Source organism: Onychomys torridus, chromosome 4 (assembly GCF_903995425.1).
Source record: "Onychomys torridus chromosome 4, mOncTor1.1, whole genome shotgun sequence".
NCBI classification, from domain to species: domain Eukaryota; kingdom Metazoa; phylum Chordata; class Mammalia; order Rodentia; family Cricetidae; genus Onychomys; species Onychomys torridus.
Genome location: NC_050446.1, coordinates 87,129,348 through 87,146,246, shown reverse-complemented (window position 1 = coordinate 87,146,246; position 16,899 = coordinate 87,129,348). Strand labels below are relative to the sequence as shown.

At 40.2% G+C, this 16,899-nt stretch overlaps 1 protein-coding gene across 1 annotated transcript in view; it reads left to right on the top strand.

The window, feature by feature from the left end:
• Window positions 1–16,899, top strand: part of Ryr3 (ryanodine receptor 3) — a 521,956-nt gene that overhangs the window by 300,497 nt on the left and 204,560 nt on the right. Inside the window, 6 exon segments of the mRNA XM_036183838.1 lie at window positions 2,752–2,968; window positions 7,662–7,766; window positions 9,402–9,505; window positions 10,693–10,776; window positions 13,239–13,398; window positions 15,177–15,324. Of these exon segments, the coding sequence (XP_036039731.1) occupies window positions 2,752–2,968; window positions 7,662–7,766; window positions 9,402–9,505; window positions 10,693–10,776; window positions 13,239–13,398; window positions 15,177–15,324 (818 nt within the window).

Genomic DNA, 16,899 nt, shown 5'->3' with positions numbered 1-16,899 from the left:
ATTTATAGCCAAACTATTACTCTCGTTTTAATAATGAGACATAAAACCAGGAAGCATTGTTCTCTTTAAATGATACACAGAAGCCGACCGGTCTTAATGTGTTATCTTTCCAGTGTATTTTACAACACAAGAAAAATTTCAAACTTAACTATGCTTGTGAGTAATTAAGTCTAGCTAGCTAGCTAGAAATCCACAGAATAGACCAATTATGTGTTCCTGTAATCCACAGAGTAGCAAGTACCAATGTTCTTGCCTCATGAGCTCTCAGAACATTGAACTTCTTATAGGAGGGCTCCTGGGTGACTAGAAGAGCAGCAGATCACTTCCCTTTCCATCTCTCCACTCAGACCAATCCACTTCTATCCTATACTTTCAGCATGTCAATAACACAACTTAAGTTGGAAATTCTCAACAAATGCATCTGTGGTTTAGTCATTATTTCCAGAAGGTTCACTAAATTAGTAACACAACAACCTAATGACTCAATTTCATTTTAACGTCATTGCTCATATTCTTTATACACAAAAAGCATTCCCTATTGCATAACACTTTGTGTAGGCACGCTCCCAGGGACAATTGTGGTTCTAATTCTATACCATTGTTTTTTAGTGCTTTTAAATAGGGGAGTGGGAGGCTCTGTGTGATTTCTATAATTAATTTTAAAACAGCATTTTATAAAAGGCCATTTCAATAATGTGTTCTTATTGGAAAGGGAAAAATTTAACATTTCTCACTTGGAGGAGTTTTTATTTTCCAGATTCATAATTAGGATATTTCCACAATTGCAGTTATGCAGACAACACAGAGACTTTCTTACATGGCTCCCCTCCCAGAATGCTCCAATTAAAGGAAGTGATGCCAAGTGCAAAATGTCCTGCCGTGAAAGCTTTGCTTAATCATAACCTTCCTCCACTTATATCAACCCCCTCCAAACATCCACCCAACACACCAGCAATTCCTACCAGTTCTAATGCCAAAACAAAACTGACATCTGGCTGTTTAGATCACCTTGGCCCAACCTACCCACCTTTCCCTATGACTATTTCAAGACCTTACTAATTGGTCCCCAGACCTATCTACATAGGAGTGCTAAAGAATATTGTATTTCCTCACTTTAAACTCTATGATTAATTTCCCACCTAGAATAAAGACAAACGCCTTACCAGGGAATTCAGACTGCTTTATGCAACCCTGTCCTCATATTTCTTCTTCCATTCATCAGGTAAATAGTGTCCTCACCTATAGCACTACCTAAGTACTTTCCTACCTCAGGGTCTTTGCACATGTCCCTCTCCTGAGACTCTCTTCCTCCACATTTTCAGCTCAGTGACTTCTCCACAAAGAGTCCTTTCTTGATGCCATCCCTAGAAGCCACCTCTTTTTCTGAGTTATTTCACATATCCCTGCTTTATTCCATCAGATGCCCCCTCATTAGAAATTAAGCATATTTACCTGCTTGAAACCTGCTTTTGTAATACTAGGAACACTGGATATGTTGTTTATAACTGAATGCCCTGTGCAAAGTCAGGTATGCGTGGTATAGGCTCAGCCATTGTTTTTTTGTTTTGTTTTGTTTTGTTTTGTTTTGTTTTATGGAAGGATGGAAGTAGTGAGTGAATATCAAGTGCTAATACTGAGTTTATATTGATGTTTTTTTCTGTGAGATTATCATTGAGTCGCCAAGGACTATATATATTACTATGTTTTAATTACTTAAAACTGTAGTCTATTTCCTTTATTCTGTGTAATTGAAGTTGATGTGTGAAAGGTGCATTTCCTACTGAACTAGGATAATATGAAGTGCCACTGTCAAATGGTGTGTTTACCTTTTCCTCTTTGTGTTTACCTTCACCTCTTTGCAGAAAACTTTGGCATTTACCATAACCTAACTTCTACTTACAGACAACTGAAATTCACCCAGAATGCTAGATAAAAATATTAAAATACTTCTTGTGTGTTGGTAACTATTGTCTGTCTACAATTACTGTGAGCTCCAAAGAGTCTTTTCTCCTTCTCTGGAGGGTGAGAATGGGTTGGACCAAGGTGGTATCAGCAGCCAGAGGCTCAGTTTTAATTTAGAATTGGTACTGTCAGGAACTGCTGTTAGATCAAGCAATTGTGTGCAGAAGGGAATAGAGTGTGTGGATCAAGGTTGTGATTTAGAAGTTGGATGGACCATCGTGTCAGGCCTGAATGCCAACAGAGAGATGGTGCCCCTTAAGAAGGCAATGACATCCCAGGTACCAACTGCCCTTTTATCCTCCTGCACCACCACCTACTACTGTCCTCATATGGCTGCTCTGAGAACTGCAGACTCTTCTGGACTGAAAACTCTAGTATTGCATATTTTTCCTGAACATTCAGCATTTATTATTTTATCTATATAATTTTATTGTATTTTCTTTAACCAGCATATGGGTAAAGATACATTTCCATGGTGAAGTTTCAATGGGATTTTTATAGAGAAGAATCTTGCTATGTTCTCAATATTGAGGTAATGTCAACTGTAATTACCTACTGCAGTAATAATAAACACCAAGTGATTTTTAAATAATAAAACTTTTAAGAACATGTCATTGAAGTTCACTTTAGCATGGTGCCTAGACACTCAGTTCTGTCTTGTCTACAGACATGAGGATATTTGCTGTGCTGAATCTGAATATGGTTTTGAATGTGGATATAACCTTTAATATTCATTTATTTGAAATAGGATGCCTTTTGACCTCTCTTTTCTGCTTCTTGAAATGACAGAGTACGTTTCCTGATGGGTGGTCGACATGGAGAATTTAAGTTCCTGCCTCCTTCTGGCTATGCCCCTTGCTATGAAGCCTTACTTCCAAAGGAGAAGATGAGATTGGAGCCTGTCAAAGAATATAAACGTGATGCTGATGGTGTCAGGGATCTGTTGGGTACCACTCAGTTCCTTTCCCAAGCCTCTTTCATCCCTTGCCCCATTGACACAAGTCAGGTAAGTCCAAATTGTAAATGACAGGCAATCTCAGTGAACAAACATATTGAGGGTGTGCCCCACATAAGGCACTGTACTCTTTAAAGGATACAGATAAATATCCAATATTCTTTGAGAATTCATATCCAAGTTGAATATATAAGAAGCAAATAAGTTATTTTTTAAAGGTCAAATGTAATAAATGCAGAATGAACAGTATGCATGTCCTTTAGGGTAGGATGTTTGTAAAAGTCTGTGAGAACAGATGGAATTCCATCTGGACCTTTATGAAGCTTAAATGGAAAGGGGCACTGGGCAGGGATATAATAGCATAGGAGGAGTTGATATAACAGCGAAGAAATGAATAAGGGCTGGGAGTAGAAACATAGAGGAGGGAGGGACAGGTGCCCATGCCGGGTCTCACATGGATGGACAGTTGTGAGAAGGAAGAACAGGGAGACAGCAATGAAACTGAGAGGGTATAGTGTGGACTCTGTAGGAGTGGTTGGCAAATGGGTACTTTATCCACGTTCATGTGGTACGATAGAGCTTTCAGCAGGCTTTCTACACCAGTACCATTTCTTTTCATGTGTGTACGTGCTTGTGCATGTTTGTGAATGTTCAGGAGTATGGGGCAGGAATGTGGGGTGAGGGGTACATGCATGTGCACAGAGGCCAGAAGAATGTCATACTTAGGAAAGTCTTCCACCTCCTTTGAGTCAGAGCCTCTCATTGTCCTGAAGCTCACCATTAGGCTAGATTTGCTCACCAAAGAACTCTATGGATCCTCATCAGTGCTGGGATTACAAGAATATGAGACCCTGACAGTTTAATGGATTTGGGGTTCAATTTCAGGCCCTTGTGTTGGCTTAACCAACAGATCGATATCCTCAATTCCACCAGAGCTATTTAAATCACTATTCTAGATGCTATAGGGCAGTAGTTCTCAACCTTCCTAATGCTGTGACCCTTTAATAATAATAATCAGTTCCACATGTTGTAGTGACCCCCCAACATAAAATTATTTCCATTGCTACTTCATAACTGTAATTTTGTTACTGTTATGAATCATAATGTAAATATCTGATAAGAAGGATATCTGATATGCAACCTCTGTGAAAGGGTTATTCAACCTCCCCCACCAGGGTTATGACCCATAGATTGAGAACAGCTGCTATAGAAATTAATGGAAAAAGACCTTGCTTCTAAAGTACTTAGAGTTACCAGTACATATTAATAACTGGTCCTTTCACATATAAAATGTTTCTAGTTTGCATTTCCATAACATTCATATCACCCTACTACATTCAGGTACCCTAGCTAATCTTATGCTCACTGTGTCTCCAAGGCTGGCTTTAACTCTGAGCAATCTCCTGCCTCAGATTCCCAAGTCCTGGAACTGCAGCCGTATGCCATCATACCCAACTTATTCATGCACAGATAGTAATTTTAATCTCCCATAAGCTGGAAAACTCTGCATCTCCCTGCTCATTTAAAAGCCTCTGGGAAGAATGTAATTCCACCTCTGGGATGTAAAGAAGGGCTTTGCTGGGAAACTAAGGAGCTTGTGAGTTTCAAGAGATCCCAAAAATCAGAGAGTCTGATTACTGTGTGGTCTAGATGTAACAGAAGAAAAACTTGCCTTTTACCCTCCCACGTTCTGTAACTGGACATGCACAAATTAAACTTGAGCTAACAGGTTAACAAGAGAAAAGGTGTATTTTAATTAGTTAGTAAAGCGTTAACAAAGAATGGCCACTCAGAGAGGAAGGTAGACGTTGGAGATTATACTCTCTTACTAAGGATGGAGGGAAAAGGGGGAAGGGAAGAAATAAATAACTCTAAGAAACAATAAATGGGTCCTTAGGAGACATGGTTAAGTTGTGTGTGTGTGTGTGTGTGTGTGTGTGTGTGTGCGGTTTTTTTTTTTTTTTTTTTTTTTTTTTTTTTGGACAGTGTCTGGATATGGTGCTGATAGGTCTCTGGTGGCAATGGTCAGCCTTCCCTGGGAAGAAATGGTTGAATCTTCAGGAGAGTTTTTCCTTTAGAAGGATAAGAGACCAGAATAATTCCTGCAGCAGCTGTTCCCAGATATCTTCATCTTAAAATAACCCTATTCCACAGGACCATATTCTGATATCCTGGACTCCTTCACAGATAGGAGGCTTTAGGGACAGAGACAGAAGCAAGTTCTCTGAACACAGATCTGTTTGTGCCAGTGCAGGTGTCAAGGACCAGCAAGCAGGAGTATCTCTGGGCTGACTGCCCCTGCTAACCTGTCAGAAACACAAAATTATTATGACCAAACTTCCTGGAAGAGGCTTGGTAAACAGAATTCAAACAAATGAGGAGAAAACCCAAAAATAAGAAGAGTTCTCTAAACATGTGTGTAATGATGAGCATTGATTGTCAGCTTGGCAGTATCAGCAACCAGTCAGAAGACAAGCTTCAGGCACACCGACGAGGGATTATATATTTCTGGTTAGCTGTGGTGGATTACCTTGAATAGGTTGAGGTGGGAAGAACCATTATAGAGGGTGGCACAATTCCCTGGGCTGCATAAAGGAGGAAGCTAGCTGAGCATAACCATTCATCCATCTCCTTCTCCTTCCTGACTGTGGCTACCACATGACCAGCCACCCCTCAAGCTCTTTCCTGCAATGATAGATTACACCCTTGCTTGACATGATGGACTGTAACTGTGAGCCAAAATGAACCCACTCTCCCCTTAAGGTGCTTTTTGCCAGTGTATTTTTATCACAGCAACCAGAGGAATAAAAAGACAATGCAGAATTAAAGATTTGGAAATGAAAGAAGTGTATATACAAGCCCTGGGAGTGTTGATGTCTAGACCCAAACCTGAGTTTTAAGGACTCTGTAAGAAAGGCAAAGCTTCTAGCCAATAAGAAAATTCTCTTTGAAGAGGATATACTTTATTATTGTGAACTCTTTGGAGAGATGTGGTTCATTACCATAAATACCTTGTAATTTTTTGGACTCTATCATTCTGGGAAATTATTGTCAAAGGAGAACTTAAATATAAGATACTCAAAAGCCCCCTTAGGGCACTTAAGAAATACTTCGTAGGTTAATAATTATTAACTAGATCATTTAATGCTTAGCCCAACTAGACTTCTTCCTGGTTACATCAAGCCCAGCCCCTCACTGAGGGCTAGGAGATAGCACCCCCATCTCCAAGCAGCCACCCTGAGGCCTGAGACTCCCCAGGAGCAATCGTCAAGCCCATGCTGCTTTGTCCTAAGTTACCAGTTGGAACCACTGAGATTAGGATTCACACTAACTTGTGGAGGTTCCTTTCTCTAGCAAGTGTATCTTTCCCTTTCTCTGAAGCATTTAGTTCCTGTAGCCTGAAAATCCATTTTAGGGCTACGATCAATGATGGAACACTTAGTTGATACAGATGGCATTTAGTTAGCTAACAAAAGCCATGCACAGTTATAACTTGTTTGCTAATAACCTCTCCCATTGTGTTCCTCATCAAAAACATCATGTCATTTGCATCAAATGGCTTTTTAAAAAAATTACAATAGTTTTTGAAATGATTTTATATTTTTGTTAATCTTTTGGGAATTTCATTGAGTGTATACATTTTTCTGTGAAGTATTTTCTCCATGAGCTCCCTCTATCTACCCATAACAATTGAGATTCTTTTTGATTGTGGGGTTTTAGTAATAGAAACCCTAGTAATCATACTAGAGCTGGGGTTAGAAAGCCCAGCACATTGGTTGTCCTGAGCTGGACAGCTGTGTCCTAGCTCCTATTAATACCTGCCAAGCAAGTGTGGGTCCAAGACTAGGCATTGTCCAAGAGCCATCAGTATCAGCTTTGTATTTGAGTCTCTCATTCCTTAGAGACTGTCGAGCCATAGACATGAAAATAATAATGACAACAAATTAAAGAAAATAGGAGAAGGGCTGAAAAGATGGCTCAGTGGTTAAAGGCACCAGCTGCTCTTCCAGAGGTCCTGAGTTCAATTCCCAGCAACCACATGGTGGCTCATAACCATCCACAATGAGATCTGGTGCCCTCTTCTGGCCTGTAGGCAAACATGCAGGTTGAACATTGTACACACAATAAATAGATAGATAGATAGATAGATAGATAGATAGATAGATAGATAGATAGATAGATCTTTAAAGAAAAAGAAAATAGGAGAATAAAAAGTGAGTCCTCAGTTTGTGGCCTCTGTTGGGAAATAGGAACAAAATATCATGAAAACAGAGAGACTCCCTGGAGGTGACCAGCCTATCAAGAAAGGCTTCCCCCCAGTGAGTGAGTGTATTAAATAGCAAGTACTTGAATGGTGTGGAGTGGTGTGTGTGTGTGTGTGTGTGTGTGTGTGTGTGTGTGTGTGTGTGTGTGCGCGCGCGCGCGCGCTATAGGGCTCATGTAAAGATCAGAGAACAGCTTTCTTGAGTTGATTCTCTCCTTCCACTCTGGGATGGGAAGAGGATCAAATTCAGGTTTGTGTGTTGCATAGTTCTGATAGGGTTCAGATTGGACATGTGAAGGCATAGAACTAAAGCAATGGGATGATTTGAGAAGTTTGGAAGAACCAGACTCAAGCCAAGTACTGAGCTCTAAACAGAGCAGCCCTCCTCCTCCTCATTTGCATGACTTCAGCTGGGGCACCTGAGACTTTCATCCAGTCCACTCCTGCAGTTCTGCTTTTCTCTTGCTCCTTTTCCTTCAGGTTGTTTTGCCACTTCACCTAGAGAAGATCCGGGACAGACTGGCTGAGAATATCCATGAGCTTTGGGGAATGAATAAAATAGAACTCGGCTGGACTTTCGGCAAAGTATGTGCTTCAGTGGCCAGTCCCGGGAGGATTATAATATTATGAGGAAGGGTCCCTTGAACATTTCATTGAGAATGGGAATTGGTGACCCAAAATGCTTCTCTTCCTACAACCTGCCTAACCTTTGCAGTTAGTTAGTCCATCTACAGCCAGCAGCGAAGAAACTGGCTCTTCACAGGCACAGCTGGGAACCCACCTGCTATTTACCTCCTAACTCTGGTTTCTTTTATTAGAGGACAGTGGATGCTTCCATTTCCCCACCCCCACCCCCTCACCCCCAGACACCTCTCACATTTCTCCTTCTTCCCATCAGTAAAAGCAGTCTGCTCTGTGTGGGTGGTGGTAGTGGACTGATTCATCATTTTGAATCAGAAGTTGTTTAACGTGGCTTTCAGATGTATCACTAAGATTAATGGAGACCAGAGGGGGTTAGGGAGTCCCTTGCACTAGAAAGCATTTTTCAGAGAGGATGTAAATTGACTTTGCTCTGTGATTTGTATAAGGTCACTTCTGGAAGCAGAAGGATAGGTGCGTTTTACAGCTTCCTGTGACCTGGACACTCTCTAGTCATGCATATTCCTATTAGTTACTGAAAAGGCCCCTGCACTCTAACACCTATGTATGCCCATAGCTGCCACAAAACAGTGTCCTTATGAAAGATCACCTCTCTGCAGTAGGCTCTTGAAATCTCTCCTTCAGAGAACTCAACACAGTGTAATTTTAAATTGCATTCATTCTTGCAAATAGTTTATCTCTCCTTCCTACTTCATTAGACTGTTGACTCCATGGAGGTGGAGCTATCTGACCTCATTAGTAAGCTCATAAAATCTAGCTTAGTACATTCAAGCACTTATGAAGTGACTAAATGAATGGAGTAAGGTGATGCTCGGATCCATACTGTTCAGTGCAATAGCCACATATGGCTGCTGAGCAGTTGAAAAGTTTCTAATCAGGATTGTCATGTGCTGTATGGTGGATGCAAAACTCAACTGGATTTTTTGTTTGTTTGAGATAGCTCTATCTGTCCTGAGACTTCTTCTGTAGACCAGGCTGCTCTTGAACTCAAAGATCTACCTGCCTCTACCTACCAAGTAGTGGGATAAAAGGTGTGTGACACCATGTCCAGCTTCACACTTGATTTTTAAGACTAATTTTACACTATTTTATTCTTACCAACCTAAAGAAAAATATACTACATGTATAGAGCTAAATAAATACATTGTTAAAATTAATTTGATCTAATTCTTTGGTTTTTCTAACATGGCTGTTAAAACTTTTGAAATTACACATGTGGTCCATATCTGTAGCCCTTTGTGATTATACATGTAGTCCATATTTGTAGCCATGGTCAGAAGATTGCTATCCTTCAGTAACATTATGGTGACACAAATTTTTAACAAAAGCATGGCTACAACTTGTAAAATTACTTCTCTGGAAAATCATGTTCTAAATGCAGACACCTGTGTAGAAATAAATCCACAGAGTTTGAGCCATTGACAACTCAAGAACCATGTGCACCAGTTCTAAGACAGGCACATGTGTTCACTTACCAGCAAGTTGCTGTCTTTGTCCTGACTGGTATGTATTGCCAGCTGTCAAAACTTAAATTCTCTTCTTTCTTATACTGTCACCTAGATACGAGATGACAACAAAAGACAACACCCCTGCCTTGTAGAGTTTTCAAAGCTCCCTGAAACTGAGAAGAATTATAACCTGCAAATGTCAACTGAAACCTTGAAGTGAGTGTTTAATTGAATGTGGACTAGACAGTGAGAGGATGGTTTGATGCATTATAGCTAAACTGCAAAGGTGTGTCCCTCTTGTCTGCAAATGTGACACACTGATAAATCACAGGCAGCAGTGATTCTTCATGTCACAGATCTTAGAATGGTGAGGAGCTGACCCACATTACTATTTAGTATACATATTTCTCCAGAGACCATGTGCCATTTGCTGTTTTCTGGAAATAAGTGGGGGGCGGGGGAATGCAGGAGGCATCAGAGGAGGGGCAGGAGGAAGAAGGAGAGAAATAGAATCAAAAGACCAATGTCATTTGTCATTGGTGTTAAAGCAAGTAAGAAATAATAATAAAGTAGTTTTAAATTAAAAGGAAAATATGATTTGATTACTAAAATCCCAAGTTTTTTAAATCAATTTTCAATTGTGCAATGATCCCATTCATGGTCCTAAAAAAGACCCAGATTTTCTAATTCACATTGGTACCTCCAATTTTTAATTCCCTTTGTGTTTGTTACCTGCTGTTTCTTTGTATATTCCTGTTCTCTGTCAGTGCAGAACACTCTAACAATGTCTTGTTGACATAACAAAGATGTAAGCTGCTTTGTCTCATAGGCTCACATATCCACTATCTGTAATTCCAAAGAGTTTTATGTATCTTGGTATATCAAGTACAGGTCAAGGTGCTATACTGGCATCACATAGCAAATATTTGCTGACCTGAAGATTTGATGTTAGAATCCTGTCTATTCCATGAAATCAATTGCTTGATATAATTCAAAGTGAATTTATAAACTAGAAAATGTCTCCACGTGGGGCAATTAACAAGATTCTCTTTCATGTTCTTATGCCTGTTATCATCTAAATCAGAAGTTGGCACATTATGGCCTGTAGGACAAACAAACCAGCCACCTGTTTCTGTAAATACATTTTCATTGCAATAAAGCTGGGCTTGTTGGTTTGCATATTATGGGTGGCTACATTTATTCCATAATGGCAGAGTTAGGTAGTTGTGACAGAGTCACAAAGATAAATATACACAAAGCTTTGCTGTCTGCCCCTTAACAGAAAGTGTTGGCCAACTTCTGATCTAAAGGAACGGCTTTTGTCCACTTCAGACATAGGTTAGGGCTCTTGTTATCCTTCATCTTGCAGTTGACACCAGACTCTACCTTGTGTTACATCACAGAACCCTGCTGGCCTTGGGGTGCCACATTGCTCATGTTAATCCAGCTGCTGAAGAAGATCTCAAGAGAGTCAAACTGCCCAAAAAGTAGGTGAATTTTCTAATGATTCAAGATGAGTGTGAATGCCAGGAGGGTTGGAGGCCTATGTACCAAGGCAGATGACAGAACATATATTCAGTAGCATCTTAGAATGTTCCCCCAGTTACTTAGATGTCACTGAGACCCTCAGAAAATGTCTACTGTAAGGAAGCATTTCAAGGCCCCCTCTCTTTTTGACCCTTCTGGCCATACCTAATACCACTATGCTTAATTTTGGTCTAGGAGGTATATCGACCTCAAATTAGTGCACTGATTTCTGGTCAATGGGAAGAGCAGCTGTCAAAAGAGCTTGGAAATGGCTCCTACAGCAATTCACTCCTCTCCTCTGGCACTTGGCTAGTACCTAAGTCCTTTATGGAAACTGGGATCTATACCAAGATTCCATTTGCCTCTCTATATCTATGTGTCCTGCTATCATTCCCACTTCCACATTCAGGCAAAGTCACACATTCAGATAATTGCTCACTGATACATCTTCTGGCTCATTCACTGTTTCATTCTCTTGCTCCTCAGTGCCAGCTCTGGATAACCCACACAGTAAAACACAAGTGTCATGATAGCAGCCCAAGCAATGCCAGCCTTAACCAAATGCTCACCATCCCCGTCCTTGTTGAACTCCCACACTGATGAGTCACTATGATACATAGCACCTGGCATCAAGGAAGTCATATCTATCTGTGGAGGCACACCCCTAGTTGAAGTTGCTAGAACCAGTATATGTTGATGCATGTTGAGTCTGCCGGAAGCAGCTCTCTTGAGAAGATAGAGACAGGGCGGTTTCCTACAACTACAGCAGATTTTGTATCTTATGCTATCGAGAGGGTTTTACATAGAATGGGCCTTAGGGGATGGAGAGATGGCTCAGGGGTTAAAAGCACTGGCTGCTTTTCCAGAGGTCCTGAGTTCAATTCCCAGCACCCACGTGGTGGCTTATGACCATCTATAATAAGATCTGATGCCTTCTTCTGGTGTGCAGGTATACATGCAGAGCACTCATAAATAAATAAAATATAAATAAATAAAATTAAAAAAAAAAAAAAGAATGGGCCTTAGACTGTCACATTCAAGTTTTTGCTCTAGTCTGGGCAGTTGATAGTCTTAAAGTCCTTTGGCATCTCTAGACTCATTCCCACATGGATGTGATTAACTGCTCTGAAGATAGTTAACTTATTCATAGTGTACACAACCTTCCCCCTTACACCATGTATCTACCTGAGTTGTACTAAACTCTTTCACATGTTTTGCATGCTATGTCTCAAATTATAGTCATTTGAGGACATGACTCCTGAGGTGGAGAGCCAACTGCAAAAGTCACTTCAAGCTCACAAATTTTCTGCTTTTTTGTGTTAATTCCAAGATGAAAAGATGAGCTTTGCAGGAATGGGTGGCCATTCTATGCTAATTTATAAGAAAGCCCTTAGTTCAAGGTTTTATCCTTGCCAAACTGGTTTTAACATTTTGATTCTTAAGTAGAATGGAGGGGTTTCTGATAGTGTTGCAACATGCTGCGTGTGTCCATCATTTGCAGGACACATAAATAGTTTCCTTAGATATAAGAATGCATTTGTATTGACTATTTTCTTCATGTTATACTTTGAAGTCTATGAGATTATATTAGTTATAAGATGGTAGGTACATTAGGAGCTTCATCTGTGAACACAAAGTAGTTTTTTTTTTTTTTTCTATCAACCAAAGAGGGGGAATTTTGTCTGTGCCCTCATTTGCTTAGTGAATATATGTGTGTGATGTATGTATATTTGATCTTTATAAAATAAAATAAAATTGGTTCATACAGAGACTCATTGCTGTTTACAGTACTGAGAGTAGGTAACTAGACATAGTCATAAGTGAGTGCTTAGACATAGATGGGTTAGCTGTATCAACACCAAAGGCTCAGGGAACATCCCAGAAGAGGGTTCAGGAAGAGTTAGAAGGTGGGAAGAAGTGCTGTGAAATTATGTTGCATGGACATAACACGGTTGTTGCACACATGAACTCAGAGCAGCTGTGCTTATCTGCAGAAGACAGCTATGATTATTAACAGAATTATACATAATCAAGCCAGTAAAAAAAAAAAAAGTCAGCAGGAAGTAAGAGGAGTTCCAGAGACACTACCTCCCAAGGAGGAGCTATTGGCCATTGATGGCTGCCTGCTAGGGATTGAGAGTCACTTTTCTTTGAAGGGGGCTACTGGTAGGTTACCTGTGCTCCACTGGATGATCCCACACCCATGCAGATATGGGAAGTTCCAACTAGACTCAATGCATTATTTTTTAAAAGAAGAAGAAGGGGGCATGAAATTTGAAGTGAAGTGTGTTAGAGGGAGCATGGAGGCAATTAGAGGAGGTAACAGGGTATTGACAAAGATATGTTATACATATATAAAATTTCAAAGCATCAATTTGTAAAAATCTATTCAAAGTGTGTATGCTTTTGCATTTACTTGTAGCTATATGATGTCCAATGGGTATAAGCCAGCCCCTTTGGATTTGTCTGATGTTAAGCTGTTACCACCTCAAGAAGTGTTAGTGGATAAGCTTGCAGAAAATGCACACAATGTTTGGGCCAAGGACAGAATAAAACAAGGATGGACCTATGGCATTCAACAGGTAAGGAGTATTGGGTCAAGTATGCTGCAGAAGTAGATGTGGTCATCCATCAAAATGTCATTTTGCTGTGAAGCATGCTAGATTGGAATATGGGCATTGCCCTTGCACTCTGTCCCTCACACTGTTGTTTGTTTATTATTTATAGAATCATGGACTGGTGAAATTTGTAACTGTCACATTGACATTGACTACAGGCATCATTTCAATTGGATAAAGTTTATCTTTTCTTTAGTTAGAGATTCACTGATAATGTGTACACACAGGGTGATGTATTTTAGCTCATTCTCTGTCATATTGTTTTACTGTAGAGAGTTAAGTTTTTGTGATACCCTCCAAGACCCAGGTGAGGAACAGATTTCAGGGATAGGATGTGAGAACAAATCAATATCATGGGTCAGCAGTAGTTCTGATAGGGCCCCCAAATAGCTACACTGAGGTAAATTCAAGGGGGAAATAGCCTAGAAAAGGAGTGAAGCAACCTGCACAGAAGCACGAGACACACACACACACACACACACACACACACACACACACACACACTTTAGCCCATTGAACTAAGGATTCTTGGGCAGAACTAGAACTTATGGCCTGATTATCAAGTAACCTAACAGCTCAGTTAGGTGTGTATGGCTTCAAAACAAGGAATCCAGCAGAGTTTAGAATCAGGATTCATTGCAAGCCATTTGGCCCAACTCTTTCCCGAAATTATTTCTCTCATTTTACTAATCACTAAGTGTTAGAATTCAGAAAGTTCACATGAGTTAACCCATACCTCAGCCTCTGTGTTGACTTTTTTCATCACTATGACAAAATGCCCAACAGAAGCAACTTAAAGGAAGAGAGGGGCAGAGGAGTTGACTCGTGGATTTAGAGTATAGTCCATCATGGTGGGGGAAAGTACATGGCTAAAGGAGCTTAGTTGGGGCAACAGGAGCTTATGGAACAGCTTGTTTGTATCTTTCTGAATCAGGATGGGGCCATCACCTTTAAATGCTTGCCTACCACCCAGTGTCTCTTGAACCAGCCCAGTCTCACCTCTTAAAAGAGGCTGGTCCACAGGCTCCCAAAACAGCACCACAGACTGTGGACCAGATGTTCAAACACAGAAGCTGGGGGGAGTGCATATTTAAGTTTCAAACTTTGAAATTTTCCAAACTTCCTTCCAGGAAATCTGGAAGGCAAGACGAACTCAGCTATTAAAAACGTGGAGGCCTGGGAATAAGGACATTTGGACAGTGTGCCATCTTAGTTTGATTGACTTTCCCTGCAGTTGACCTTTCAATACTCTCATAGCCTTGCCTAAGGAACTGAGGATGACTCCATGGTACAATGTACCTTTTGTGATGGGATGGACACACTTTGCCTCTGCCACTCTTCCTAGTGTCTCTCTGATGACTTAAGATGCTGCTGTGATGGGGTATTGACAGTTAAATGGTAGCATGAATTTCCTTAAGGGAATAGCTACATGGTCCCCATCGGCCTTACCTTTGGAATAGAAGTTGTTAACCAATTTCATGACACTTTATTTTATTTGTAGGCTGGCATTATTAAAGTGTTTTTTTAATGCTAGCTTTGAGCATTAGTAAGATTTCTCCTTTTATACTCATTTAATCCTGAAGAGAAGTGGTAAATATGCACACTGCTAAATATCAAGCCACATGGGGAAAATCTAACAGACTAGTATGAGCCAGCCAAGCAGTCAGGAGTATGTGAGTAGGATGGGCTGCTTGTAAAACTGAAATATGTTTTCCTGGCACCTTCTCTTTGGCTTCACATAGGATTTGAAGAACAAAAGAAATCCCCGTCTGGTGCCATATGTATTACTGGATGAGCGTACCAAGAAATCAAATAGGGACAGCCTACGTGAAGCTGTACGAACATTTGTTGGTTATGGGTATAACATTGAGCCATCGGACCAAGAACTAGGTAACAAGCTGTGATCATTCTTTATCACAATAGTTTACTAAGCAAGTCCTCTTATGGGGAAATGTTACCTTTAAATAGGTCTAATTTATACTATGGAAAATGGTACAGTTCTGAGAATGTGGTATTTTATTCTTCAAGAATTTCATACATGTACATAATGTGTTTTCATTATATTCCCCCATTTCTCCTCCCCCTAACTCTAAATCTGCTCTCACCTGTCCTCCTTCTAACTTTATGTCTGTTTTTGTTTTTATAACCCACCAAGGTCAATTTATTCTGACTTAGTAGTCAGAAGATTCTCCAGTCCTGCTAGGCCCCCACAGTCCTGTGGCTTGCTTATAAAATAATCACTCAGAAGCTTATATTAATTATAACTGCTTGACCATTAGCTCAGGTTTATTACTGACTAGCTCTTACACTTAAATTAACCTATAATTCTTATTTATGTTTAGCCACATGGCTTGGTACCTTTTCTCAGTTCTGCCTTGCCTTCTTGCTTCCTCTGTGTCTGGCTGGCGACTCCTGAGTCAGCCCTTCCTCTTCCCAGAATTCTCCTCTCTGCTTGCCCCACCTATACTCCTGTCTGGCTACTGGCCAATCAGCGTTTTAATCGATCAATCAGAGGAACACATATTCACAGCATACAGAATGACATCCCTCAGCAAGACAAAGGTTTCTGTGAAACATTATCCCATTGACAGATATTGTTAAAATGAAAATGCATACAATATATTCTGATCCTGATTTTCCCTCCCCTATCTCCTCCCAGATCCTCCCCACCTCCCTATATTCAATTCCATACCTTCACCTTCTTTCTCTCTCTCTTTAGAAAGAAGAAAACAGGAAAAATAAAAACAGAATTAAAAAAATAAAATAGTGAAAAACACAAGAGACACACACACAAAAAAAAAATCCATAAAACACAATATTGAAAACCATAATATGCAAGGAAAAGACCAATAAGGTCTTTTTTTTAATGTCCAAACAAAGCAATGTGAGGCAAAAAAAAAATCTATGAAAATACCATTGAGGTTGGTTTTTGTTGGCCATCTACTGCTAGTTATGAAGCCTTCCCTTAAGCATGGTTTATATACCAAGTGATACTCCATTGGAAAAAACTAATTTTTCCTTTGCAAGTGATTGAAATTAGAGATAGGCTCTTGGTTAGGGATGAGAGATCATGTCCATTTCCCCCTCTTAGTGCTGGGACCCCATCTGACTTGAACCTGTGTATGCCTACTGACAGATATTTTTACAATGTGCATTTCTGTGACGAAGCCCTATGGCGAATACATTTTCTATAGGGTAGCAAAGCTTTTCAGGATACCCAGTTACAGGATGAAATCACATTTATTGTCTCTCATCCTCCAAAACTTGAATGTCAGATTATTTACAGGTCAGGAAATGACAGTTTCAAGTTAAATTCTATTACTGTCAAAAACACCGGCTTACGCTGGAAGTACCAAAGGCCATGATGGTTCATGAGATGGAATCAGTCCTGGATTCGGAGCTTTTATTCTGTTTATTCTGTTGCTGAACAACAGGTGGAACCTCTCTGACCCTCAGTTTTTCCAT